Below are 27030 nucleotides of genomic sequence, written 5' to 3'. Positions count from 1 at the left end.
TGATCCCCCATGCAGTCAAAAATCCACATATTACTTTTAAGTCCCCCAAAACTTAATTACCAATAGCCTACTATTGACTGGAAGCCTCACCAGTAACATAAACAGTTGATTAACACATATCCTATATGTTATATGTATTGTATACTGTAGTCTTATGATAAGCTAAGCTAAAGAAAAGAAATATTATTAAAAAAATCATAAGGAAAAGAAAATATATTTACTATTCATTAAGTGGGAGTGGATCATCTTAGAGTTCTTCATCCTTGTCTTCACGTTGAGTAGACTGAAGAGGAAGAGGAAAAAGAAGAGGAGGGGCTGGTCTTGCTGTCTCAGGGTGGCAAAAGCAGAAGAGGTAGAGGAGAAGGAAGGGGAGGCAGGAGAAGCAGGCATACTCAGTGTAACTTTTATTGAAAAAATCTGGGTATAATTGTAATTCAAAGCTGTGTTAAGGGTCAACTGTATACACATATATATACTTACTATTATAATGTTTGAGTGCTTACTCTATATCTGACATGATGTTAAATGTTTTATATGGATTCTCTCATTTAATCCTCAAAAAAGCATTATGAGGTAGTTACTAACTTGAACTCAGCTCTGATTTCAAAGCATATACTTTTAAACACTACTCTAAGTCAGGGGTTGACAAACTTTTTCTGTAAAGGACTAAATAGTAGATATTTTTGGCTTTGCAGGCCAAATAGTCTCTGTCTCAGCTATTACACTTTGCTCTTGTAGTAAAAAGAGGACATGGATAAAAAATGACTGGGGTTGGTTGTGTTCCAACAAAACTTTATTTATAAAACAGACAGCAGGCTGGATTTGGCATGTGGGACGTATTTGCTGACCCTTGTTCTATGTAGCTCTAGTTGTGGTTCTATTGCTAGCTAGAAATCTTGCATTTCTCCCCTGGGAGTAAATGCTACAAAGAGGCAGACCTCTGTCAATTCCCCTATTTGCCAAGCTGGTTTATTCTGTGAAGCACATAACTTCATTAGATTCTTTCTGTCTGGGTTCAGTGTGGTATAGGTAAAGGGATTGAGAACATGGCTTTAGAAGTTTGGGCTCAAATCATAATTCCGTGGCATCTTGCACTGTAGTCTGATTCCTCTCACCTCACTTTTCTTCGTACTCTACAGCCTGGTTAGAAAAGATGTTTAAGCAGCGTGGGTGCCAAATTGAGGAACCTCAGCTGTTTCAACCTAGAATACAGCACTGCCCGCAGGGTCCATTTTCTTCAGAAGCTCTTGATGGTGATGGAGACAGCAAATTTGAACTTGCCTGGTTAGGATATAGATGCTGCTAGCAGTCACATTTCAGGAACTGCTTAGGTTAGTAGCTGCCTTGTTGAGGTTTAGCATAAAGCAGAATTCATGTCAGGAAGATGACTTGAAAATTATATCCAAATGGCCGCCAGGGTATCTGCAGCACCCATCCTGCTAATTAGTACTGTGTATCCTGACGGACATTGAGATAGTCCTTAGAAAGCCAGTATTTCAGTAAACATAGATGAAAAACACTTAGGCATATTTACAAAACAATAGTCAAGGAATGGGGATACAAGTAGTGCAAACTATTTGATATGTTTAGAATGAAGGGAATCTGAAAGAATTAGATGATTTTAATCAAGAAACACTTTTTGAAGAAAGTGCTAGAGATTTGTTTTTTCAGTACTATGTCAAGAGCTGGGATATAGCTGTGATCAAGACAGTCAAGGTCCCTGCTCTTGTGCAATTAACGTCCTAGTAGGGGAGAATGAAATAATGAACAAGTAAATAAGAAAGATAATTCTGCATTTATAATTACTGTGAAAGAAATAGTGGGATGTGTTAGTAACTAAAGAGACAGGGAACCTACTTTAAATAGTATGGTCAGGAAAGGTGTCTCTGAGTAAGTGACCTCTGAGTTGAAATCTGAAGGAGTGAGCTAACTATTTCAAATATTAGGGGAAGAACATTTCAAGCAGAGGGAACAGCAGGTGCAAAGGCATTGGAATGGGAAAAGGGTTTTTTTAGCAAGGAAGTGAATATGGATGGAGCTGAATCTGAATGAATAAAGGGGAGAGTGGTGTGCACATGGAAGTTGGAGGGAAGGGTAGGGACCAGATGGTGCAGAGCCCTATTGACTGTGATAAAATGTTCAAATTTTTTCTGAAAAACAATGGGAAGCCATAGGGTTTGAGTAAAAGAATGTATTATCTGTCTTATATTTTTGAAAGCTTATTCTGGTTGCTATGCAGAGAATAGATTGGAGAAGGGCAAAAGAAGAGGCAGAAGACAAGTTAGGAGGCTGTTAGTAACTAAAGAGATGGGGTACCTACTTTAAGATAAGAAATGATGGTGGTCCAGATATGTTTTGGAGGAAGCAACAGTAGTACTTGTGATGGGCGTGGTGGCTCGTGACTATAATCCCAGCTACTTGGGCGGCTAATGCAGAAGGATTGCTTGGGCCCAGGAGTTTAAGACCAGCCTTGGCAATACAGCAAGAACCCCCGTCTCAAAAAATAAAAATAAAAAAGGTAGTACTTGTGATGGGAGGTTAGGAAAAGAAAAGAATCAAGAATGGCTGTATGGTGGTGCCATTGACCAAAGTTGGTAGAAAGGAAGTAACCCAGAATGTTAAAACTGAACAAGACTTTGGAGCTCAGACCCCTTTTATTACTGATGAAGAAAGTGAGGCTTACAGAAAAGTTACGCTCAGAGATTAGTGATTTACACAAGGTAATATGTGACAAGTGGTAATTTGCCAAAAGCATTAATAGAAAGCCTTTGAAGAATAATAAATAATTCAAAAGATGAGATTGGGAAGGAGGATGAGTAGTAGTTAGTGGAAGATCTTGAATGCTATGTTGAGAATTTTTGTTGGATACAGCTGGCAAGATAACCACTGTAGGGTAGGGCAAGGGAACCATGAAAGTAATGTTTTAGAAGATTTGTTGGACTTAGCAGTAACATTAGAAATGAAGAGGAAAATTAGAGGTCTTAAGGAGGCAGAATTTCACTCATCGAGATAGGGGATAAGGGAGAATGTGCAAGTTTTATGGGAAAAATCAGTGGCATAAGTTAAGTTTGAAGTACCTGTGGAATGTCTTAGTAAACAATTTCAAAAAGGCAGTTAGATCTATGGGTCCAAAACTCAAGAGTGAGATCTGGGTCTGAGATAGAGTGTTATCATAAGGTAGTAATTTATGCAATGAAAGCAGATAAAATTGCCCTGGGAGGATATGTAGAGAGAGAAAAGAAGCAACGATAGAGCAATGAGGAACCTAACATTTAAGAAATGAACAGAGGCAAAGGAACTAGTGAAAGAGACAGATACAGAATAAACAGAAAGGTGGTTTTAGAAGCCAGTGGAGGAGAGTTTCAAGAAAAATGGAATGTTGAGTTTATTGCAGCATTGTTTCTAATGGCAAACATGTGGAAACGCTCCAAATGTCCGTTAGTGTAATAGTTAACTAGTCAAATCGAGGTATGTTTATAACACAAACTCAAATGTAGAGGATGTGCTATTTTAATAAGTGCTAAGCTGGTTGTAAGGTAACCTGCCTAAGTTATACTGTTTGTATGTGTGTGTTGTGGGCACATTATGTAGTTTTTGCATAATCTAGCAGACACTGTTAGTTGGCTAAATCATCACCCATTTTCTACCCTTTTCTATCTGCCTGACTCCTCTACAGAGATTAGAAAAGCTATATTCTCTCCCGTTGTCCCTTGCAGCTAAGAATAGCCATGTGAGTTCTGACCAAGAAGTTACAGGCAAGAAACTGCTGAGAGAACTCTGGAAAAGTTTTTCCCAGAAGATAAAGGGGCTGGATGGCATTAGCATAGCCCCTTTCTCCTTCCTCATTTCTTCAATATGGATGTAATGCCAGGAACTGGGGTACCCATTTTATGACCATAAGGGAAACTCCCTGAGAATTACAGAGACAATAGCCCTGAAATTGTTGTGCTACTGAGCTAATGTTAGCAGCTGCCTATCTCCAGACTTCTTGCTATGTGAGAAGAACAAACCTTTTAAGTCACTGTAAGTTGGCTTTTATTGTGCTTGAACTCTTTCCTGCTGTATGGGGATATATTTTTTATTTAACTCTTTTTTTTTTGGAGACAGAGTCTCACTTTGTTGCCTTGGCTCGAGTGAGTGCCATGGCATCAGCCTAGCTCACAGCAACCTCAAACTCCTGGGCTCAAGTGATCCTCCTGCCTCAGCCTCCTGAGTAGCTGGGACTGACTACAGGTGCAAGCCACCATGCCCAGCTAATTTTTTGTTTCTGTTTTTAGTTGACTGGCTAATTTTTTTTTTTCTATTTTTTTTAGTAGAGATGGAGTCTTGCTCTTGCTCAGGCTGGTCTCGAACTCCTGACCTCAAGCGATCCTCCCGCCTCGGCCTCCCAGAGTGCTAGGATTACAGGCGTGAGCCAGCACGCCCAGCCTCTTTATTTAATTTTCTATATAAAATTCAAGTCTCCTTCAAATTACTTAAAGCAACATGGTCTAGCAGTCCATTTTTTTTTCCTGGGTACATCCTTCCTAGAGTCTCCTATCCTCTCATTTCATTTTGGGCTAGTTGCTCTTAGGGCCTGATAGACAGCCTATATCCTGAACTTTTCCTTCAACACTTTCTCAGAATTGCCTTTGCCTTGCTTCTCTATTGGATCCTTTATTTCTTGGATCCCATGCTTTTCTCTTTATTGTCTCCTTCACTTTAGTGGAGCACATATTTCAGTAGCTTCTTGAGGATGCACAGGGGACAACTTTCTTGTGTCTTAGCTTCTTGAGGATGCATGCGGGACAACTTTCTTGTGTCTTGATTGATAGTTCGGCTAGGTTTAGAAATTACGTACTATCAGAATAATACTTTCAGCATTATTTCATTGTTTTTTAGCTTCTGTTGGTTACTATTGGGTAGTCCTATACCATTCTGGTTCCTAACCCTTTGCATTTGGATATCTTTTTCTCTTTGGAAGCTTTTTGAATCTTTATTATCCATGCTATTACAAAATTTCACAGTGATGTGAAATCTTGATGTGGATCTTTTTTCCTTCATTGTGCTAGGCTCTATCTGGGCCCTTTCAATCTTTAAACTTAGGTCCTTCAGTTCTGGCTTCTTATGGCACCCCATATTCACCTTTAGCTTTTCTAGAAATCTGAAAGCTTGGCCAAAGTATCAACTAATCAGAATCTTTTGATTTACTCTTACAAAAAGAGTAAACTTTTGGCATTCTTCCCAATTGTCCGGGTCAAGTTGGGAGTCTTGTGTAGGCTTTGAACTAATCTATTTCCAAACCTAATAACACTCTCCCATTATAGAGGTTCTGATACCTCTAACTCCTCAGCCTTTCCAGAGTTTTAGTTTGAGTAGGAAAACTGCTTTTACAGCTAGACACTAATATATGTATTAATAATAGCTCAAACATAATAGTTTTTTTTCTTAAGTAACAGTACTTACGGAAAAGTCAGCAAGACAGCCTTCTTCCGTATAGTCATTTAGAGTTCAAGGGTGACAGTGGCTCTTCTGTCTTCAACACGCGGCCTTTAAGTGGGTCATCTCCACTTCAGCCAGTCAGAAGGGGAAAAGAATATGGAGAAGTGTGCTCAGGAGATTTTTATGGGCCAAGCCTAGAATTGGTGTGTGTCACTTCTCACATTTCATTCTCTGGAACTCAGTCATATGGCCATCCCTAACTGCAAGGAGGTCTAGAAAATGTAGTCTAGATTTCTGCCCAGGAAGAAGAGGAGAACAAGGATTTTAATGAGCAACTGTTAGTCTCTGCAACTCCGGCATTCTGTGAAATGAAATGGTGTGAATCACTTAACTTTCTCTAGTCTAGGTCATTACTGCTTTTCTGTCTGCAGTTTGGATTCTAGAATTTTTTCGACATCTATCTTTTTTTTTTCTAGTTTCCTTTACTGTTCTTTCTGTTCTGGTGGATTTAGGCCTTTCTTATTCCTTTACTGTCATTTTAGTGAAATTTTGGGAGCAGAGGTCAATGTGCAGCTATATTGTCACTTAAAACATGGAGGCATAATAAAATGACCAAAGAAAATCATCTCTGAGGTTCATATGGGTTTGTTGGCTGTAGATTTTGTATTCCTGAACTATCCTATGACTACGTTTTAGTTATGTGAGTGAAGAGAATTATATGTACAGACATAGAAAAATGCCTTCCATATATTCAATGAAAATAGAAAATTTCATAAGTTTTATAGTATGATCTTACTTTTATATATGTTCATAAATGTATTAATATTTTTGGAAGGATATACTTCTAAATTTAATGGCCATTATTTATAGGGAATAATACTAAGAAAGGGTTGAGAGGTTGGGAAGGCTTTTGCTTTTTTAATTTTATATACTTCAGTGATATTTGAATATTTTGAGCATGTGTTTAAACTTTTTTTGGTTACTAAAGAAAAGAACAAATAAAAGAATAGTCAGCAGCATCAAGTGGACTAGTGAAGTCAAGTAAAATCAAGGCTGAAAAATGTCTACTGGATTTGGAAATTAGGAGATCATTACTGGTGTTGTGGGATCAGAAATAATCTCTGTAAGGAAAATGTGAGATTTCAGGAAATAGACCTAGTGGTTTAGGCAAAAAAAAAAAAAACACACAAAACACCAGACCATTCCAAACAAGGATATGATGAGAGGAGGATGTAGAGTTGAGGAGGCAGGATCTGAGTTTTGTGGGGGAGTTTTCTCCCCAATACCTAGGAACTTTGAATATGTTTTATAGCATGTGGAGAAAGGATCTAGTAGAAAGCGAAGCAAATACACAAGAGGGATGACTTCAAAGAGAATTATTACAGAATTTTTCTCATCTGTCCATTGATGATTAGGCTCTTCTGCAGATTAGGAATAACCAGATAAAGTGGTATTCGGCAAAACCAATATAGAGGAAGAGCCCCAACCTTTAGGTAAAAGGGCCTTGATTAGAGGGTCCTTGAATCCCTTCCAATCTTAAAGTTCTATAAATCTAATTTATCTTAGTTGGTCCTGACAAGCATGGACTTAACAAAAACAAACATCCTGCTTTAGTATGGCTTGAGCTAGGAATCCAGGTTAATCAGTGAGAGAGATTAAAAAGAAGAATTTCTGTTTCTTTTTAGGAGTAAAACATTCTCCCAGTGTTGCATCACAAAATCTGACAGTTAGCACTTCCTCTAGCCCCTTATCAAGCTAAGAAGCTCTCATTTTCTTTATAAGTGCTTCTCCCTCCCCTTTTCCCAAGGATACTAATTTAGAACCTGCTTTGCCAAGAATCAGTGTATTTTGTGAATACATTTCTTCATTTCACCAGGGTTACAGTGAGTCATGACAGTGGCTCCACTCTTCCTTAGAAATCTGTAAGGTGGGAGAGAATGAAGACCTCCAGTATTAACCCCTTCCCCAGAAAGATTCTAGGTTCTGGGCCTCTAAGAGTGACTCCCTTCCCCCTAGAATCAGATTGCCATCTGGTAAATGTTAGATAGAAACTTGGGGGCCGGGCGCGGTGGCTCACGCCTGTAATCCTAGCACTCTGGGAGGCCGAGGTGGGCGGATCCTTTGAGCTCAGGAGTTCGAGACCAGCCTGAGCAAGAGCGAGACCCCATCTCTACTAAAAATAGAAAGAAATTATATGGACAGCTAAAAATATATATAGAAAAAATTAGCCGGGCATGGTGGTGCATGCCTGTAGTCCCAGCTACTCGGGAGGCTGAGACAGGAGGATCACTTGAGCCCAGGAGTTTGAGGTTGCTGTGAGCTAGGCTGACGCCACGGCACTCACTCTAGCCCGGGCAACAGAGTGAGACTCTGTCTCAAAAAAAAAAAAAAAAAAAAGAAACTTGGGGTTAAACTCTATCCTTTGAGGGATTTTAAATGTTATTGTAAACTGGGCATAAGATGTTTGTGTATAGGCCGGGCGCGGTGGCTCACGCCTGTAATCCTAGCACTCTGGGAGGCCGAGGCGGGTGGATTGCTCAAGGTCAGGAGTTCGAGACCAGCCTGAGCGAGACCCCGTCTCTACTAAAAATAGAAAGACATTATATGGACAACTAAAAATCTATATAGAAAAAATTAGCCGGGCATAATGGCGCATGCCTGTAGTCCCAGCTACTTGGGAGGCTGAGGCAGTAGGATCGCTTAAGCCCAGGAGTCTGAGGTTGCTGTGAGCTAAGCTGACGCCACGGCACTCACTCTAGCCTGGGCAACAAAGTGAGACTCTGTCTCAACAAAAAAAAAAAAAAAAAAAAAAAAAGATGTTTGTGTATAGAAAGTTCTGGTCAAACGACTTCTCTTCAAGATATATCTTAAACTTTCTGGAGGCCACTTTGAGTAGCAACATTAGAGCATGAATGTATCTGTCCTAGGAACTCCCTCTTAAGCTGAAAGAACAGACTTGAACTCACACTCCTCATTCTGCTTCCTAACATTACATTTCCTGGCCCACATATAAGGTCTAATTAAGTCCCCTGCTTCTTGGTTGGTGTTTGCCTCTTTTATATCCCCACTTTTGGGGCCATTGAAGAGAAGAGGGATGGATGACAAGATAGGGCAGGAGGAGCCAGTGGTTTGAGGCCCATAAGTTGTCAGTGATGATGATTCCTGTGGGTTCTGCTAGGTTCCAAAGTATGTCCTCTGAGAGGCTTGCTTAGCAGGTGTGAATTCCTGTTTTCCCACCCGATATCCACCCCATGAGTGCCTCAGCCCATGGGAGCACCAGGCCACCAAGGCATCTATAGACTGGGTCTAAGAGATAAGACCATAAAGGAGTGAGACTTGATACAGAAGTAGGCAGAGCTTCTGACTACTAGTGCTAGCTAAGTTTCTTCAGCCTATGAGAATTAGCTGCCTTTTCTTTAAGGCACTGATTTTCAGTCACCTGGGAAGATACAGAGAAGATCACTTATTCTAGATTGAGACCTTCAAATGCCCTTGTAAGGGGAGGAGAAGGCAGCAAGCCCAGGGAAGTCCAAATCATGAGGGTCCCTCAGTTCTCTTGAGCCATAGAATATTCATTCACCCTATCCACATTTCCCAGTGTCCTACCTTGCTCTGTCATTCATTCAGTGTGGCCTACTGCAAATTGGTTTATAGTACCTGCTCTGACAATACCAGTGAAGTCCCCACTTGAAGGAAGGAAAAATAAGAAACAAAGATAGAACTCAGTTATGTGAGGCTCCTTCATTATTTCTGTGGCACCTGGGGGATGATGGGACAGGGGGATGTGGCCTTTCACTAAGAAGCCTCTGTTTTCTATTCCTCAAGCAACCTCATAACATTCTGCAGAGGCGCCTCATGGAAACCAACCTGTCTAAACTCCGAAGCAGTCGTGTCCCTTGGGCCTCGAAGACCAACAAACTTAATCAAGCTAAGTCTGAGGGGCTAAAGAAGTCTGAGGATGATGACATGATTTTGGTTTCTTGCCAGGTAATGTCCTTAGAATAGCTTATCCAGGGTTTTCTGGAAAGTGGGATTTCATGCTTTATATGATCCCAGTAGTGGGGTCCTCTCTTCCAAACTTTATAGAGTGTGGTTCTTATTATGGAATTCATAAATGAGTTTTAAAAGAGGAAAGTGGATGCAATATTTTGTATGCATGTGCATCCTTAGGGGACGAAGGACCACAGTTTTCATTAGATTTACAAAGGGGTATATGATTTTTTAAAAAAGATTAAGAGCTACTTGGTATATGGAATGAAACACCCAACGTCCTTTTGGATTTTCTGTCTGCCCTGGATGCATCAGGAAAAAGAGCCAATCAATCAAAGGCACACTTAGCAGTGGGTAAAGATGGGACACTACCAACCCATAATTGGGAGGATGCAACCCTGCCTTTCATATGGCATCTGCTGCTTTCTGCATCTCTCTTCCCTTTTCCTTCTCTGGCTTCTGTTGAACAGTGTATTTCCTCCCCACAGTGTGCTGGAAAGGATGTGAAAGCCTTGGTTGACACAGGCTGTCAATATAATCTCATCTCTTCAGCCTGTGTGGACAGATTGGGGTAAGTAGCTGCTTGTGATGGGTGGAAGTCAGATGTGAATGCACTCTTTGTTTCATCTATTTTGAAGTTAGAGATGGTGAGGGTCTTCACAGAGGCTCAGAGAGAAGTGTACAAAGCTCAGATCTCAGCTGAAACCAGAGTCCATAGTAGAGGGGAAGCATGGTGGGTTGTCAGGCAGCTGGGAACAATCAGTGAGCTAGGGAAGCCTTCAGCTTTCTGTTAATTCTCACCTTTTAACTTTTGAGCAAAGACCTCTGGGCTCTGGAATGACAGAGTATGAGACCTGTGGCTTATAATATGTCCTGCCCTGATCCACCAGACAGCAAATTAGAAGGAGCTCTCCTGTTGATGTACCCCAGAAGAGTAATAGCAGGGATGTGGTTGGCCTTAGCTTACTTGGGGTCTTCTGGAGGACACACTGCCTGTCCTTAAGAAACATGAGTCATAACTGAGAGTAGGGTTACAATTGTTGCTGGGCAACATCATAAGGGTGATTAGTCAATAGTCTTAGTGCTGTTCCTCTCTATAAAGAACTTGTAAAACTGGGTACAATGAACACTATTTGCATCATGGGCACACTTATAGCCATGACTCAAGCATTACAAAAACAATCCATGTAACCAAAAACATTTGTACTTCCTTAATATTTTGAAATTTAAAAAAACAGAACTTGTAAAATTGGATCCTACCAATCCCTTGCTAGGGATTGGGTGTGAGACAGACACCTAGTATAGTGAATATCTTCAGTTCTCTAGCAGCTAGAATTGGGTTCTCCCTCTTTAGTCAAGGAAAGCCATTTTGTATCTTACCTCTTTTTTACTCAACCTCTACTTTTCTTTCTTTCCTTCTTCGTACTCTTTCCTATAAAGGACCAGATAGGCCTGAAGTCTAGCTCAGAATCAGTAAGATCAACCCAACATTATTTTCTATATCTCTAGCCCTAAATACAATAAATCATTCCCCATCCCAAATCTCTGTAATTAAACAACCACTAAGTAGATATAGTGGTCCAATTTGAGCTACATTCAAGACATCCATATTCTTAGGAAGGGCTTACATAGGGCTTCATTTGTATAATCAGTGACTCCTGCCACATGATCTATTCCCCCGACCTCACCCCTCACTACCACTGTGACACTTTGAAGTTGGCTCTATGGGTTTTGTTCATTACTATTTAGGATGGTGGGGGAAGTCCAAGGCTTAGGCGCTCTTATGGGAAGAAGCCTGAGTATTTTTATGTGAAGAGATGAGATACAGTGTAACATGATGGTTCCAGAAAGACTAATAATGTCCCAGTGCATAATTAGGCAGCAGACTGCTATGATTCCAGAGGAATTAATAACCATCTGTAAAACTGCAATTATTTTTCTTTTGGATAAGCTATAACACCAAAAGAGAGGAATTGGAGGAAAGCAGAAGTATTGGCACAGAAAGTCCATAATTAAGTATTTATCCACCAACCCATAATAGCTCGGGTACTAGCTATTCCACTCAGCTTACATAACTGCGTCAAACCTTGGTACTGTTTCTTTCCTTCCTCCCCTGCACGGACAAGTTAAATTAATGAGGAATTTTTCCATTATATTCCTTGCTGATACCAATATCAATGCATTTACCAGATAAGTCCTTGCCCCCACTAACATTATAGCCTAAGACAAACTGATAAGGATAGACTCAGATAGAAAGGACAAAGAGAAAATTAGACATGAATCTTCTAAAATTAAGATTAACCTTCCCTCTCTGTTATCTGTTACCCAGAGATGGGTAAAAGGACATATTAACTAAACTGCCTCACACAGAGATGGGGATGTTAGGATACAGAATAGGATTCTCTCAATGTGTCAACTCCCCCTTTCACCAATGCAGGTAGTGACATAAGCTTTCTGAGAACAGGAGAAGAGTCTTTGTTGTTTTTATACCCCCTGACATGTTTAGGACAAACTTGAAACAACAAGTAGAGGCTGGCTAGTACTTTTTGGGTAAATTAATCCTAGGAAATCCCTGGAGAATTCCAATCGTGGGTCAAAAGGTAGGCATTGCCAGATTCTACCAGAAACCTTTGCCAATTTTAGTACTTTTCTTTCTGGTGCAGACTCAAGGAGCATGTCAGATCTCGTAAGCATGAAGGAGAAAAGCTTTCTCTACCCCGGCATCTCAAAGTAGTGGGCCAGATTGAGCACCTAGTGATCACACTGGGTTCCCTCCACCTGGACTGCCCAGCAGCTGTGATTGGTGAGTAGAATTGGGGACTGGACCTATGAACCCTAATGTAAACCCTCTCCCTACCTCCACCAAACCCTCATAAGATCTCACGTCTGTAAATACTAAATTTTTCAAAATGGTTCCCATTTTCCTATACTATAGACCTTGTCCCAATTTTTGCCCTCCAAAGTACCAGATGGACCCTGAGCTACATGCAAGACATGCTGAGAATCAATCATAAAAAGAAGTATGGAGCTCAGATAAAAAATTCAAGGAGCAAGAAAACAAACATTTTTGTGTGAAGGTGAAAATGTCCCCTGAGGGCTTTCCATGAACTAGTTGGTGGCAGAAGAAAAGATCCTCTTACTCCTTTGCCATGAATCCCTTGATAATTTTTCACCACCTCTTACATTTCTCCTCATACATTTCTATTCTAGACTACACAAAGTTACTGGTTTTTGTCTAAAGGCCTTTGTCTTTTAGAATTAAAGACCTGGGGTTGGGCTGGGCATGGTGGCTCTTGCCGATAATCCTAGTGCTCTGGGAGGCCAAGACGGGAGGATTGCTTCAGCTTAGGAGTTCGAGACCAGCCTGAGCAAGAGCGAGACCCTATCTCTACTGAAAACAGAAAAATTAGCAGGGTGTGGTGTTGCTTGCCTGTAGTCATAGCTGCTTGGGAGGCTGAGGCAGGAGGATCGCTTGAGCCCAGGAGTTTGAGGCTGCAGTGAGCTATGATGATGCCATTGCACTCTAGCCAGAACAATAGAGCAAGAGTCTGTCTCGAAGAAAAAAAAAAAAAAAGACCTGGGTTTGAAGTTTGAATCTTGGCTCTATAATCTTATAACTTTAATGATCTAAGAAAATTATTTAATATACCAGATGCTTAACAGATCAACAGATGCTTGATGGATGGATGGATGAATGGATGAATGGAACTTAATGGTGATCAGGCTGACTTCTAGAGCAAGGATGGAAATGGCTGAATCTTAATTTTGTTCTTTATTTTTTGTTTCTATTAGAGGACAATGAGAAAAACTTGTCTCTTGGTCTCCAGACTCTCCGATCCTTGAAGGTAGGATTGACCCCACTTTCCCCTTGATACTTCCTCTTTCAAGCAGAGATCCTCTTTCATGGAGACCCCACAGTGGGATCATTGACAGTAACCAGTGATTCTCCTGTTTTCAGTGCATCATAAACTTGGATAAGCACCAGCTGATCATGGGGAAGACAGGCAAGGAAGAAATCCCTTTTGTGGAGACGTTTTCTTTGAATGAAGACAAGTGAGTGTCCAAATGGGTCAGGTCAAGTCCCATTTATTTGTCAAGAGCTGGGGGCTTCTCAGACAGAATATGGGGTTGTAATCCTGCCTTTGGCTTTCGATCGTACCACAAGCCCATGCCTCCTCACCCACAGAGTTCACCATCCCACAAAACTCTAGCCCACACTTCAGAATGAGTAGCAATGATACCACACAGAGTGGTGGGGAAAATTGAGTAGCTTTTAAAACAAAATTGTACTTGCTTTCAGCTTAACTTCTTTGAATTTGGTATCATTTCTTCTGATATTTCTTTCTCATTTCAGCACTTCAGAAGCATAACTACAGCCTGCAGCGTGTCTGCATGTGTGCACATATACCAGGTTGACAGAGTGAGAAAACTGGGTTTGAACCAAATGCAGTAGCAACTTGCTGTGGACCAAGTCCTTCCCTCTAATAGAAGCTCCAGGGGCTCCTTCCCACTCAGACCTTTCTAGACTATAGTCTGTGCTTAGAGATCTTGTCTGGTTATAGGCATTGTTTTTTACTCCTTTAATTTCTTAATTTATAGACCCTTTTTGACACTGCCAGGTCTCACTTGTGGCCTATTTCTCTGCTTCTTCCAGGAATTTGCTTTTATTAGTCAAGTAGAGGAGCTTCCAGGTTCTTTTTGTCCATACACTTGCTTCTTTTCCTATAGGTAAATGTATAATAAATAGGAACCTGACCTTTATCTCCTTTCAGCTGTTTCAAAGAGGTGCAGGGTACCTATGTCTTGGAATCAGAATTTCTTCTAATTTATTCATTGATTTCTCAATCAAGTATGAATTGATCTGAAAGATCCTAATCTCAGAGAGATCATCTAGTCCAACTCTTTCATTTAAAGGTCCAGAGAGGCAAGTGAATTGTCTAAGCTCATATATTGAGTCAGTAGCAGAAGGGACCTACAACTCTGACCTGAATTCTAAGCCAAGGCTCCCATGCTGCCTCATTTGTCTTCAAGCCCTAACAGGAGGGCAAAGAGGAGAGAATGTGTTAAAAAAAAAAAAAAAAAAAAAAAAGGCAGAGTAGGGGAAGAATATGCTTTGGAGATGGATGCTAGGATGATCTGAGTGGCCCTTCCTCCTGTATGCCAAGCCCACTAAAAGTTCCCTGGCCCCAAACTGTCACATGTAGACCCTCTCATCTTGGTGCCTAAAAACTGAGGGTACAAAGGTGAATGAAATGGTCTCTCACTGTGAACTTCTTGGAGAAGAGGAAGGGAAAGGAACCACGGAAAGAGGAATATTAATCCCTCTCTGAGATGGAATTGAAGGCTTCAGTAAATTATCTGGGCATCATTGTCAGACATTGATTATCCCCAAGATTCAGTCAGTATTTCTGCCTCGTCTGTTATATGTTTGCAAAGGACTCAAGTAGCTGCAAACAAGGGTATGCAAAGGAGATGAAAAACCCCAGAGCACGGCCAGAACAGAAGGGGAGTAGACTGGGTTGAATCAATTGGTGGGGAGGCCTACCTAGGGAAACTTTCTGGGATGGAAGTAGGGAATGAAACTTCCAGGCAAGGAATTGAGGTTTGGGAAACTCTTTTGCTCTGTCCTGTACACAGGAAAGAGGCAGGGAAGGAGCTGATAGTGTTAAGGAGAACCTTTTATAACTGACTCCTCTTAAAAGGTCAGGTGTTTGTTGCGGTGTCGGCTTAGACACCCAAGTATCTGTAATGGAATTTCCCCTTCAGTTCAGTCATAGAAGTGCTTGAAGAAGTCAGAAAAATACCTAGCTGTGGACATCCCTTTAAGATAGTCCCAAGTCTACCCTTGGTTCATAGCAGTTTTCAGAATGTTTAATGGATCCTACTTTGAACCTTGCCAAGTGCTACCACCTATCATATCTGGTGTTCAAATTGCTACCAAATAACTCTTTGGAACTCTGAACAATTTTGGCCTCACAGAAGCTCCCTGAATACTAGGAACTTGGTGACCCCCATTTGAACAACTAGGTAGCGTTACTACAGTTAGTTGTCACTGGGTCATTCCCTAGGTCCCTTTCTTATCAGTCTCTACAAAGGAAGGTCCATGGAAAACTAAGCACAGCCATGGTTGAGAGGGTACATATGAAGCTCAGCATGGGTGATCCCAGGGTTACCAACCTTCAGCACTCACTCCAGCATCACCCCCCCTTACCTAGGAGGGACTTGTACCTTTCCACTGAGGCCTCGCCATGCTCTTCCCCTAGCTATCATGGCAATACTTTGGCCTGCTTCTTATCCTAGGACTGAATTGAAATACTTCACCCATTACTTCTCTACTTAAAAGTTCCACTCTGAGCCTTGACTCTTGGCTACAGTGAGGCATGTTGAAACTTCCTTCTGGTTTATCCTTTTTTGGATTCCCTATGGATCACGTGAGGCCAGGAACTCTCAGGTTCTAGAAAGACACAACTGCCCTTTGAGTTTAGGATTATATGACCCAGAGGATAATCAGATAGCCTTTAGTGATCCTTCTGGCCTCTGAAAATCAGTCAGTGATTTTCCAGTTTTGGAATAGAAATAGTTGGGGTGAACTGAGTTTAGTATATCATAATCTCCATGCAGTCAAATCATTTGAATTATCTAAACAAATAATTGTGTTTTAAACCCCAGGCTTGATGGAGGCTCCTGAAAATGTCTAAAGACAATTATGGGAAGTCTTGAGTTTCATTAACCTTCTTTAAGTGCTACCAAGTTAATTACTCTGATGGACTATATCTCCTTGATGTTCAAGAGGGACCACTGGGTCTACTTTTCGGGGGCTGGCAAGGTAAGAAGGTGAGGTCAGTTTTTCCTACATCCTAGAAAATTCTGGTACCTCAGATTAAGGGTGTGGGAGAAAGGGTATCTACCCAGGTCATAGTTCTTAGGTCGTAGCAAGAAGTACTAAATCTTCCTTATTAGATGTCCATCTCAAATATAGGGAGTTTGAAAAATATTTTGTCATTTGGTATTTCTATGCTTAAATCATTTGAGAAATGAATGTTTTCTGACTTTTCTATTTCCTTACCCTGCATACACAAACCCTACCTGGTACAATTTTCTATTTCTTAGCTCAAAATGTCTATAGAAAGGATTGCCTGGTATGTCAGCTGCCCTCACTCTTGTGTAATAGAAATAACTTTCCAAGCTGGGAACACGGAGAAGAGGAACTGGATTCCTTGCTCCTTCTGTTGCCAGGCCTCTCTGCATTGGCACTTTATCTATTCAGTGTTTCTGGCTATGTTGGGTTTATTTGTGAGTCTGATGTAACAATAAAGTGAAATCTTCCCCTCTGTGTGCTTGTCTGACAAAGTCTGTGTGTCAGGGTCCCAACCTGGAAGATAGGGAGCCCAGGCACAGTCTAATTGCATCAGTGTTTCTCTCTTAGGGTCTTCTAAACACAAGCCTTTGTGGTCCTCACTTTCTCCATTGCTACTAACCCTTCAGCTCTGTCTTACTGGCTGTATTATGTCCCTGGGCAAATTAATTAACCTCAATGAGCTTGGTTTTGTAATTTTTGTAAAACATAAGACAGAAATAAGAATAGTACTTATCTCACGGTGTCAAATGAGGTAACCCGTGTAAAGTGGTTAGCATATGGTAGTCACTCAAAGCTTTACATATGAGAATAATCTTTTATGGTGGGTGAATCAGCAGTATGTGAGAGAACATTTACTTCTAGAAAGGGAAATATTTAGTTCAAATAAATAGGAGAGGTTTGGGAAGTAAAAGGGTTGAATGAACCTTAATATATAGTTAAATTCATTGTCTAAATGGCATTCCAAATAAATGAACTTTACAGATGATGGAAACTTACCTTTTAAGTGTTAATATTTTTGCAGTGTGTTGAAGTAGTCAACAAGCAACATGTTTTAGATATGATAATGGTTACTGCCATCTAGGTAGAATTATGTTTCTACTATTCAGAAGACACTGCCACTCCACCTCAGAAGATTTTCTGTCTTATTTTTTGTCCATTTATTCTAAAAATAAAAAATGTCCAAAGGTTTACCTAACCTGGCCCTTAAGCAATGAGCAACAAACTCAATATTTGTAATCATCTCAAAAGAATAAAACCAACAAAATTGTTTTAACAGAGTTAAAATATATATATTACGACTTTCATTTTTTAAAAAATTTACTACACTTGCATAGTGGGGGAAAACTTGGATTAACAGAAATCCATGTGAAGATGATACTGATGTTTTAGTTGATCATACATTATATGTAGAAATATTAAGGACTTTGTGTATAGGAGATTTCATTTGTAAGACAGAGACATGTATATAATTGGTGGAGCATTTAGGAAAGGGCAGTGGTAACATGGTTATTGTCTTCAGAGATGTCATGCAGAAAGTGTTCTTTCTGGTGTCAGAAGGCAAGCATTTTCAATAGGTAGAGATAGGACTCAATTGGAGGAAGGCATCCTCTATAAACTAAGGACTATGCTAACCCCTGCAAAGAAAGTAGTTTTGTTCATAGTTTTGCAGAAGAGAAAGCTTAGGCTCGGAATAGTATCAAGATACAACTATTGAACATAATTAAGTGAATTGTTTCTAAATTCTCTTTCACTGGAAGCGAAAGTTGGGATGATCATTTCCTAGCAATGTTATGAAAGAGATTTCTGCATTGGGTGGCAAGTTGGATAAGGAGACCTCCAAGGTAATTTCTAATGCCAAAATGCTTATTCTGGGATATCTTTATTGCATGGCATTGTGAACCTATAATCCTAGAGCTTTCAGAGGCCAAGGCAGGATGATCACTTGAGGCCAGGAGTTTGAGAAAAATTATCTGGGTGTGGTGGCATGCACCTGTAGTCCTAGCTGTGCAGGAGACTGAGGTGGGAGGATTGCTTGAACCCAGGAATTCGATGCTGCAGTGAGCTATGATTACACCACTGCACTCCAGTCTGGGGGCAACAGAGTGAGACCCTGTCTCTGAAAAAATAAATTAAAAAAAATGGCATTGTGAGTCAAATGTACCTTCTTATTGACTCATGACATCACTATGAACATAGACTAATTAAATTGGATTGAAATTATGAGCTTTTTACCTAGGTCTGAAGGGTTACTGTTTTTACAGGCTACTATTCTCAAGAAATAAGAAAGCAGAGACAAACTAGTCTGTGTGTTATAGCTGACTCCTCTGTCAGCTACTGCTTCCTTTATCAGTGCATCCTGGGCTATAATACGCTGCTATCTTATTTTATACTCACCTGTTTGGCAGATGACCTACTTGAGCCTTTTTCTCTCATGGTGTCAAGCACATGGACATTGTGACAACTATTTTCTCAGAGAGCTTTTTATTTAAGGGTTGTGGTATGTTCTGAAAGACTAAGGGGGGGATCTTTACCTGCTTTTAGATAGTGACTTTTCTAAAGGTTTTAGCAGCCTCATGGCTGCAGGCCTTGCTCATTCTTTCCAGCACCTTTTTTACATTCTTTCCTGGACCTGTGCCTCTCACAGCAAATTTTAGCCACCATAATAATTAGAGGGGATTTCAATCTGGCATTGCTTTTACTGGAGCCAGAGTAGCCTCCCAATTTTTAATTAATACATAAAACCTAACTTTCCAGGGAACCCAGATACTCCAATGTTGACACTCAAACCCTGCCAGTGGCCTTGAACAAGAGAAGTGGGTTGAGAAAAGAGAGTATGATTGATCTAGTAGAGGTACTCATGTTTGCCAGGGGAGAAACTTGGAGGGCAGACGGAGTGGGGACATATAATCTTCTGTTCTATGAGCCTGGATAACAGGAATTTAACTCTGTTTTCATCAGTAAGCAGACTAATCTGGGGATTCTGTTATGTAGACTCCTTGGATACACTGGATGACCTTGTACTGGGGTGGGGACAGTGGGGGCTAGAGTTATAAGTGATTCTTCTTTTGCAATCTGGAAATGGGTAAGGATATGAGAATTTGATTGATGCTAGGGCTGACCATATGGGGAGGCAATTATCCTGTTTTTAAAGTCCTGCAGAAACTGTCCTCCACGTATCTGAGCTCTTAATAGTTTCTCTGTGGTATATAGGAACAACTGGGGAATAAAAAGTATATTAATTAAAGCACATATTCTGCGTTAAAAAAAAAAGGGAAAAAAAGTATATTAAAGTGAATAGGTTTCCTAAAGATTAGTTGGAGCATAGGAGTGTATGAAGGAGACGTATTCGAAGGTCTGAAGAATGGCAGCCAGAGAGGAAGCTCCACCTATATATGCCCCATGGAGAGTAGAATTTTAGAAATGATAAGGTTCAGCATCAGCAGGTAAGAGGCAAGGGGAAAGACAGGATTAGAGGGAAGAAAAATCCCAGAATCAGCCTAAGTTGTTTCCACCACTGGGATTCAAATCTGTCTTGTGTATACCAGAAGCCTGCAGGGTGGGCCAATCAGGAGTCTGTGTTTGAGGGATTGAGAAGCATCCTGGGAAGAGTGAGCCAGTCAAACGTGCCTGACCCCTTAACAAAATTCTTATGGACAACTTCTTGTTAAAAATAGTGGTCTGGAAACATAACTCCCTCCTGAAACCCCACTAAAATGACAGCAAAGGAATGTTAAATGATATAAACCCATGAGAACAAAGAAAATGGGAGAATACATAACAGCATTCAGGCAATGTCAACAAAATCTTTGAATCTGGAAAGCAAAAAACAAGCAATGACTGACTGAATAGACCTGAGAAAGCAAAAACCTGGAGTGGGGGTAGTGGATGCCACTAGCAATAAGCAAGCACATTTATGCCACACACAGAACCCCAGAAAAGGCTTAAGAATTGGATGCGTCAGTCATCTGCAAAGCAAGAGGTAGTGGGTAGAGGGCTAAAAACTAAATGATTACTTGAAAGACTATAATAAGTTAGATCTGAGATCCTCACCCCTTATTAATTAATTTGTTCACTCATTCATTCATTCACCTTCTGGAGTATATAACTAGTTAGAGCCACCAAGAACAACTGGGAGCTGAGGGGAGGCGGGAGGCATCCTACTGAAAATGAGGATTTGAAGTTCAGCATTCTAAAGTCAGAAACCTCGTTCCCTGGCTTGGATCCCAGAACTCTGAAACTTGGCTGTTATCTTAGGTCACTGCTTTCACTGCAGCCCTCTCAAGGTGGTTTTTTTCTTCCACAGTCCTCCTATTACTGGTCCTAGAGATGGGGTAGATGCTTTCCTTATTCCTCATTACTGCTTCCAGACATGTCTCCTTCTATCTTCCCCTAAAACTCCCCAGCTTTGAGTCTCATGCCATCAAATTATATCACTTACTTCCCTTCATTGCTGCTACCATCTACAAAATCTACAACCCCTGGGTCATTCCCTCTCATTTCTCAGTTAAGTTTAGCCCTTGGCTCATTTCACTTCCCCCAGCACTACTGATTTAATTCTTGGCAATTTGATTACATCCATGAAGATAATCCTTTCAACACTCTGACATATAGGTTCCTTGAATACCAGTTTTCCGCTGATCTTACCCTCTACCTTTCTCATCCATTCACTCTCATGGTCATACCTTAGATCTTGTTATTTAGTACAAAAAACAGCAACTGCTCCATAACTTCAGGTTCATGTCTCTCACTCTGACCACCACCAGCTATCTTTCAGACATCTAGTAACTTAACTCTAACACTCCTCTGACTACCACCTTTTCATTGTCCCTAACCTCTGAGTTCCTCTCCTCGCCTCATAATCAACTTACATCCCAGGGCCAATCATTATAATCATTCACTTGCATATACTTATAATTCAATTCCTCCCCCCCTTTTTTGGTCATATTTACGTCTTAAAACCACAACTTTAGTTAGAGCCAGCTCTTTGCCTACTCTGTACCTATACCTCTGCAGCAACCATGCTGACTAGTCTCACTTTAAATTCATGTCCACAACCCTCAGAGCCTTAATCTTGCCCAACAATCATATTTTCCTAGTCCATTCACCTTCCTGTTCTCCTAAATCAGGGGTCAGCCAACTTTTTCTGTAAAGGGCTAGATAAATATTTTTGGCTTTGCAGGTCATAGTCCCTTTTGCAACTATTCAACTCTATATATAGCATGAAAGTAGCCATAGGCAATATGTAAATTAATAAAATTTGAATTTCATAAAATGTTTACATGTCATGTTATAGTATCTTTGATTTTTTTCCCAACCATTGAAAAATATAAAAATTATCCTTAGCTTATGGACTGTACAAAAACAGGTTTTGGCTGCTATGGTTTGCTATGCTGTGTCCTAAATTATTTCACACCTTTTCTCTTCAAGCCTCCAACACATTCTCACTCTCGGATAATGACCTTGCTTTCTACTTCATTCATGAAGTAACCAGCACACCCACCACTACATCTACCCTCTTAGCAGCATCTGTGTGCATATATTCAGCTTTCCATCTGTTCCTGTTACCATAGCACAATGCCTAAATACTGTATTACTTACTGTCTGTCTCCCTCCCTAGATTGCTAGTTCCAGGAGGACAGAGAGTTTTGTCTATTTTGTTCACTGATATATACCCACTACCTACAACAGTATTTAGCACATAGAAAGTACTCAACAAATATTTGAATGAATGAGTACTATGAGACCAGCAGGCAGAAGTTTAGAGAATCTTTCTCCAGGAAAAACTTACTTCTCTTTCTAAGAGAAAAGACCTACCTGTCCTGACAGTGATAGATCTCCCTGGTCATCCTAAGTGGTACTTTTTCAAATTTCTTTGAAAAAACACAATAAGAAATTTTCATTTTGTGGGATCAACCCAGTGCATAGTATGTGTATATGGGGTATGCGTGTGTGTCTAACAAGTTTCACAAAAGAATTGCCATCTATGTGTGATGTATTCTGATGCAGTATTTTCTATTTTGTTTTGTCATCTGGGGGAAAATGTGGGTTTCAACTGATTAGGTTGATTTCACAAACCACTTAATGGATTTGCAACCAGAGGTTTGAAAAAATACTGCAGTATGTCCTACTAATGACAAACGCTGACTATGGAAAGCAGCTATGCTCACCACTATACCACCAATGCAATAAGCCCTGACTGTGTGCACAGAGCTTTCAGCTTTCTAATGCCTCACTCTGACATATGAATGGATAGCCATGGACCTCCAGACACTTAAGAAAAACTTTCAACACAAAAGACAGAAACAAAGACTGAAAAACTTAACACAGACAATTCAAGAAGCAAAACAAAACATTAGAAATACTGTCAGAGAAACAAGATATTGCATCCCCCAAACAGAACAATGCTATTTAAAAAGGAGGTGGGAGATTGATAAGAAAGTACCACCCTATAGGACATTATGCTAAGTGAAATAAGTCAAGCACAGAAAGACAAATACCACATGATGCCATTTAAATATGGAGTCTAAAACAAGCAAACTCAAAAGAACCAGAGAGTAGAATGGTGGTTACCAGAGGGCAGGGGGGCAAGGTTGTTAGGGGAAATGGGAAGATGTTGGTTAAAGAGAACAAAGTTTCAGTTAAGCAGGAGGAGTAAGTTTTTTGGGCTACATTGCACAGCATGGTTAATAATAGTATATATTTCAAAATTGCTAAGAGTAAATTTCAAATGTTCTCACCACAAAATGTTTGAGGTGATGGACAGCTTAATTAGCTTTATTTAATCTTTCCCCATTGTATGTATCATAACATCACATTGTACCCCATAAATATATACAATTATAACTTGCCAATTTACAATAAAATTTTTAATAAAAATAATTTTTAAAAAAATTAAAAGGGATAGTAGATAAGAACGTACTGTAGTAAATTTAAAACACAATAACATTTTAAAATTCAGGCCGGGCGCGGTGGCTCACGCCTGTAATCCTAGCACTCTGGGAGGCCGAGGCGGGTGGATCGCTCGAGGTCAGGAGTTCGAGACCAGCCTGAGCAAGAGTGAGACCCCGTCTCTACTAAAAATAGAAAGAAATTATATGGACAACTAAAATATATATATACAAAAAAAAAATTAGCCGGGCATGGTGGCGCATGCCTGTAGTCCCAGCTACTCGGGAGGCTGAGGCAGTAGGATCGCTTAAGCCCAGGAGTTTGAGGTTGCTGTGAGCTAGACTGACGCCACGGCACTCACTCTAGCCCGGGCAACAGAGTGAGACTCTGTCTCAAAAAAAAAAAAAAAAAAAAAAAAAAAAAAAAAAAAAACATTTTAAAATTCAAAAGAATAGCTGGAAGATGGAAATATTTTAGAAAAACAAAAAGAAGTAGAAAATGGGAAAGAAAAAATAAAATTATCCCAAGGCAAAAGCAGTGCAGTTGGCTTAAGAGAACAGAGTTAAGAAAGACAATGGACTCTTGGAGGTTGTCTCCAGTGTAAAAAATAGACTACCTGATGTGTTTGAATGTTTTGGAAGAATTTGGGATAAATTAATTATAGATACATAAATGCTAGGTACTTAAGAAAGTTTGCATGGAGAAAGGGGCAATTGTTAACTTCAATCAAAAGAAAGGAAATGCAATCATATTATGCTAATTGGATAAACTGAATAATATGCATATTTTATAATATAATGAATAATGATTTACCTAAATAGTATGATACAGATATATTGAGGGATGGAGGATGGAAAAATAATACATGTGTTTATGAAGAGGCATTAGGGTATAAATATGTGTTATTTCCAATCGCAGGAAGTAAATAATAGCCCAAGCTGAAAAATTAAGAATTAGTAGTATGAACAAGATATTTAGAATTATGGAGATAAATCCCAAAAGAGATAGCTAAGAGATTAAAAAAAAAAAGATTGTGTCTGAGAAGTAGAAATTGGGAGTGTAGAGGGCTGGGGCAGGGTCTGCTGTTTTTCATTAATAAGCCTAGTGACACAATTTGATTTTTTAAATGTAATATATTGATAGAAATAAAAATGAATATGATTGATATAATATTTCATTTATTTGAAGTAGTCATAGGAGAGGAACTTTTCATTAAGTATTGTGAGATACTGGGAAACCAACAATACCAATTTATCACACCTCTAAAAGGGACTAAAAATTCTCCCTACTTTGGTACTAACTAAACTGTACCAACTATGTTTTGTTATTTTAAAGACCCTAGTAACTTGTCAGTAGTAGTGGCACCGGCAGTTCTAGAAACAGATAATATTTTGGTTCCATACATTGTTGTTGTTATCATGGTGAGCACCAGCAAGTGATGGCATGGTGCACTTAGGTGGCTTTACAGGCAGCAGAAAGCAGAAAATCTAACTAACGGGGGCCGAGTAGAAAGGGAGCATCCTAACACACAATAAAGGAGAGGGCTCATATAAGACATTTCCAGGATATGCTCAGAAATAACTGGAAGGAATTCTGTGTGTGTGTGTCCCTGGCCATAACCACCAGAAGCACAATCCAAAAAAAATCATCCTGATCAATGCTGTGCACGACTCCAATTTGTTCTCCTGGACTGGTGTGGCCTTGCCAAGTGCTGGATAGATTAGAAAGTATGGGGTGGAGGAGTAAGAAAGAAAGGGGCATCCAGAGAGCAATTTGATCACTGGGAGAGGAGATAGGGGCCTGCAGACAGAGCTGGCAAAGCCTTGGTCCCATACGTATTTGTCCCAGATACATAAATTATCACTTGCTTCCTAACCTTCTGACTTCCATGCTTAAATTTAGAGAACGTTCCTCTTGCTTTTCTAAACGTCCCCCACCAGGGAATTTTTCACGCCTAACAAAGAGGACCCAGGCCACATGGGAGGGTACACCTGAACCTGTTTCACTCCTTTAGAGGAATGGAGTAAACCTAGTTACAGGGAAGCAAGGAAAAGGGACAGGAAAAGAGTGGGTACTGAGTAAGGCCACTCCTGTCTATGAGTAGAACAACTCTGATGTGACTTGAAGGTCTAGGAAGACCCTAGATCAGAAATCTTTTATCCCCTGCCTACTACGGTGACCCAGATCCCACCATTTGCACTTCTTTGGGCATCTCAGCATCACCTGTCACGGTCAGAAAGGGCTAGGCATGGTGGCTCATGCCTGTAATCCTAGCACTTTGGGAGGCCAAGGTGGGAGGATCGCTTGAGGCTAGGATTTCAAGACCAGCCTGAGCAAGAGTGAGACCCTGTCTCTACAAAAAATAGAAAACTTAGCCAGGCATGGCACCTGTAGCCCCACTACTTGGGAGGCCGAGGCAGGAGGATCACTTGAGCCCAGAAGTTTGAGCTTGCAGTGAGCTATGATGATGCCACTGCACTCTAGCCTAGGCACACAACGAGACCCTGTCTCAAAAAAAAAAAAAAAAAAAGGAATCAAAGGATTCAAGCAGGTGCCTGATACTTTTCTTTAAGACTGACTACAGGAGCCTCTCCCATTTCCCTTTTCCTGGTCCCCACAAACATATTATTGTTTTGATCTCAGTCTGCAGGTATGAAGATAGTAAGACAAAGCTCACAATATTTTGGTGGAGGTTGGGAGTTTAAAGGCAGATAGGAAAACCTAATTTTAGCGTAATGGGGTAAGGTTAGGAAGGAGATATGCACAAACACAGAAAGGAGTGCATTTAAGTTAGGGCTTTCTGGCTTAGAAGACTCCTGGCCTAAAGGAAAAGTAAGTTATGTAGGGATGAGCAGGGGAGAATAAGAGGAACCAACCCCTCCACTTCTACTGAGTCACCTGAAATTACATTCATTTTTTTTGGCAAACACATACCTCACCAAACCCTTGACTCTAATTGTACCAGTGCTTCCCTGTCACCCCTCTCCCTACCTTCGCCTGAACCTTCATTCAGTCCTCAGTCGGGCAACCATCTTATAGTCACACTACACTCATGGCAGCCACATTCTGTATTCTAGAAAGGCACTGCCTAATATAACATATTCTAGTAGCCACATTTAAGAAGTAAAAAGCAAGTGAAACATTTTGATAATGTATTTTATTTAACCCAATGTTATCAAAAATATTTAAACCTTAATGTTTTTAAATTATTGACATTTTGCTTTTTTTATACACTAAGTCTTTGAAAAACTGTATATTACAGCATCTCAGTTCAGACTAGCCACATTTCAAATGCTCAATTGCCACATGTAGTTAGTGGTTACTGTACTGGATAGTGCAGCTCTAAAATTCTGCCCAGACTGAGTGTACTTTGTGTTTTTCCATTAAAAGATGAGGCCCATCAGACTGAAGCATTACTATATATTTCCTCTAAGCCTCTGTACCCCCATTCAAGGCCTTGAAAACAATTCTGAAGAAGGAAGAGAAGGCCTATGAAGTTTCAGCCAAAGAGTGAGCATTTCCTCCATTTACTAGACCTAGACAGCCCTAAACTGATCCGCTTTTAACAATCAGATCCACTGTGCCTCAATGACACATTTGACCCAAAGTGTCTCCAGATTGTCCTCTGGCCAGCAGGACACTGACTACTACAAAGACTTGAAAATTGACCAAAGTGACAACATCTTCACAGTGCAGCCTGGTGAGCGAGTATCTAGCCCTGGCCGCTCTGGTTCTGGTTGGGGCTGGGCACCACTTGCCATTTGGGACTGAAAGGGGCTAAAATGTATTTGGTGCAACATCAGACACCTTTTTGTGTTAGATTCTAGCATCAATAAGAATCACATGGAAGAAAAATACTAAGAAAATTCTAT

At 40.3% G+C, this 27030-nt stretch overlaps 1 protein-coding gene across 1 annotated transcript in view; it reads left to right on the top strand.

The window, feature by feature from the left end:
- The window catches only part of NRIP3 (nuclear receptor interacting protein 3), a 33213-nt gene extending 6284 nt beyond the window's left edge, over positions 1-26929 (top strand). Inside the window, exons 3-9 of the mRNA XM_069470560.1 lie at positions 9247-9408; positions 9900-9982; positions 12075-12214; positions 13204-13256; positions 13370-13464; positions 16153-16237; positions 26732-26929. Coding sequence (XP_069326661.1) covers positions 9247-9408; positions 9900-9982; positions 12075-12214; positions 13204-13256; positions 13370-13464; positions 16153-16237; positions 26732-26929 — 816 coding nt within the window. The remainder of the gene's footprint in view (positions 1-9246; positions 9409-9899; positions 9983-12074; positions 12215-13203; positions 13257-13369; positions 13465-16152; positions 16238-26731) is intronic.
- The last annotated feature ends 101 nt before the right edge of the window (positions 26930-27030 follow it).

This window comes from Eulemur rufifrons, chromosome 6 (genome assembly GCF_041146395.1).
Source record: "Eulemur rufifrons isolate Redbay chromosome 6, OSU_ERuf_1, whole genome shotgun sequence".
NCBI lineage: Eukaryota > Metazoa > Chordata > Mammalia > Primates > Lemuridae > Eulemur > Eulemur rufifrons.
Note: the sequence above shows the minus strand (reverse complement) of the source record. Positions and strands in the feature narration are given on the sequence as shown.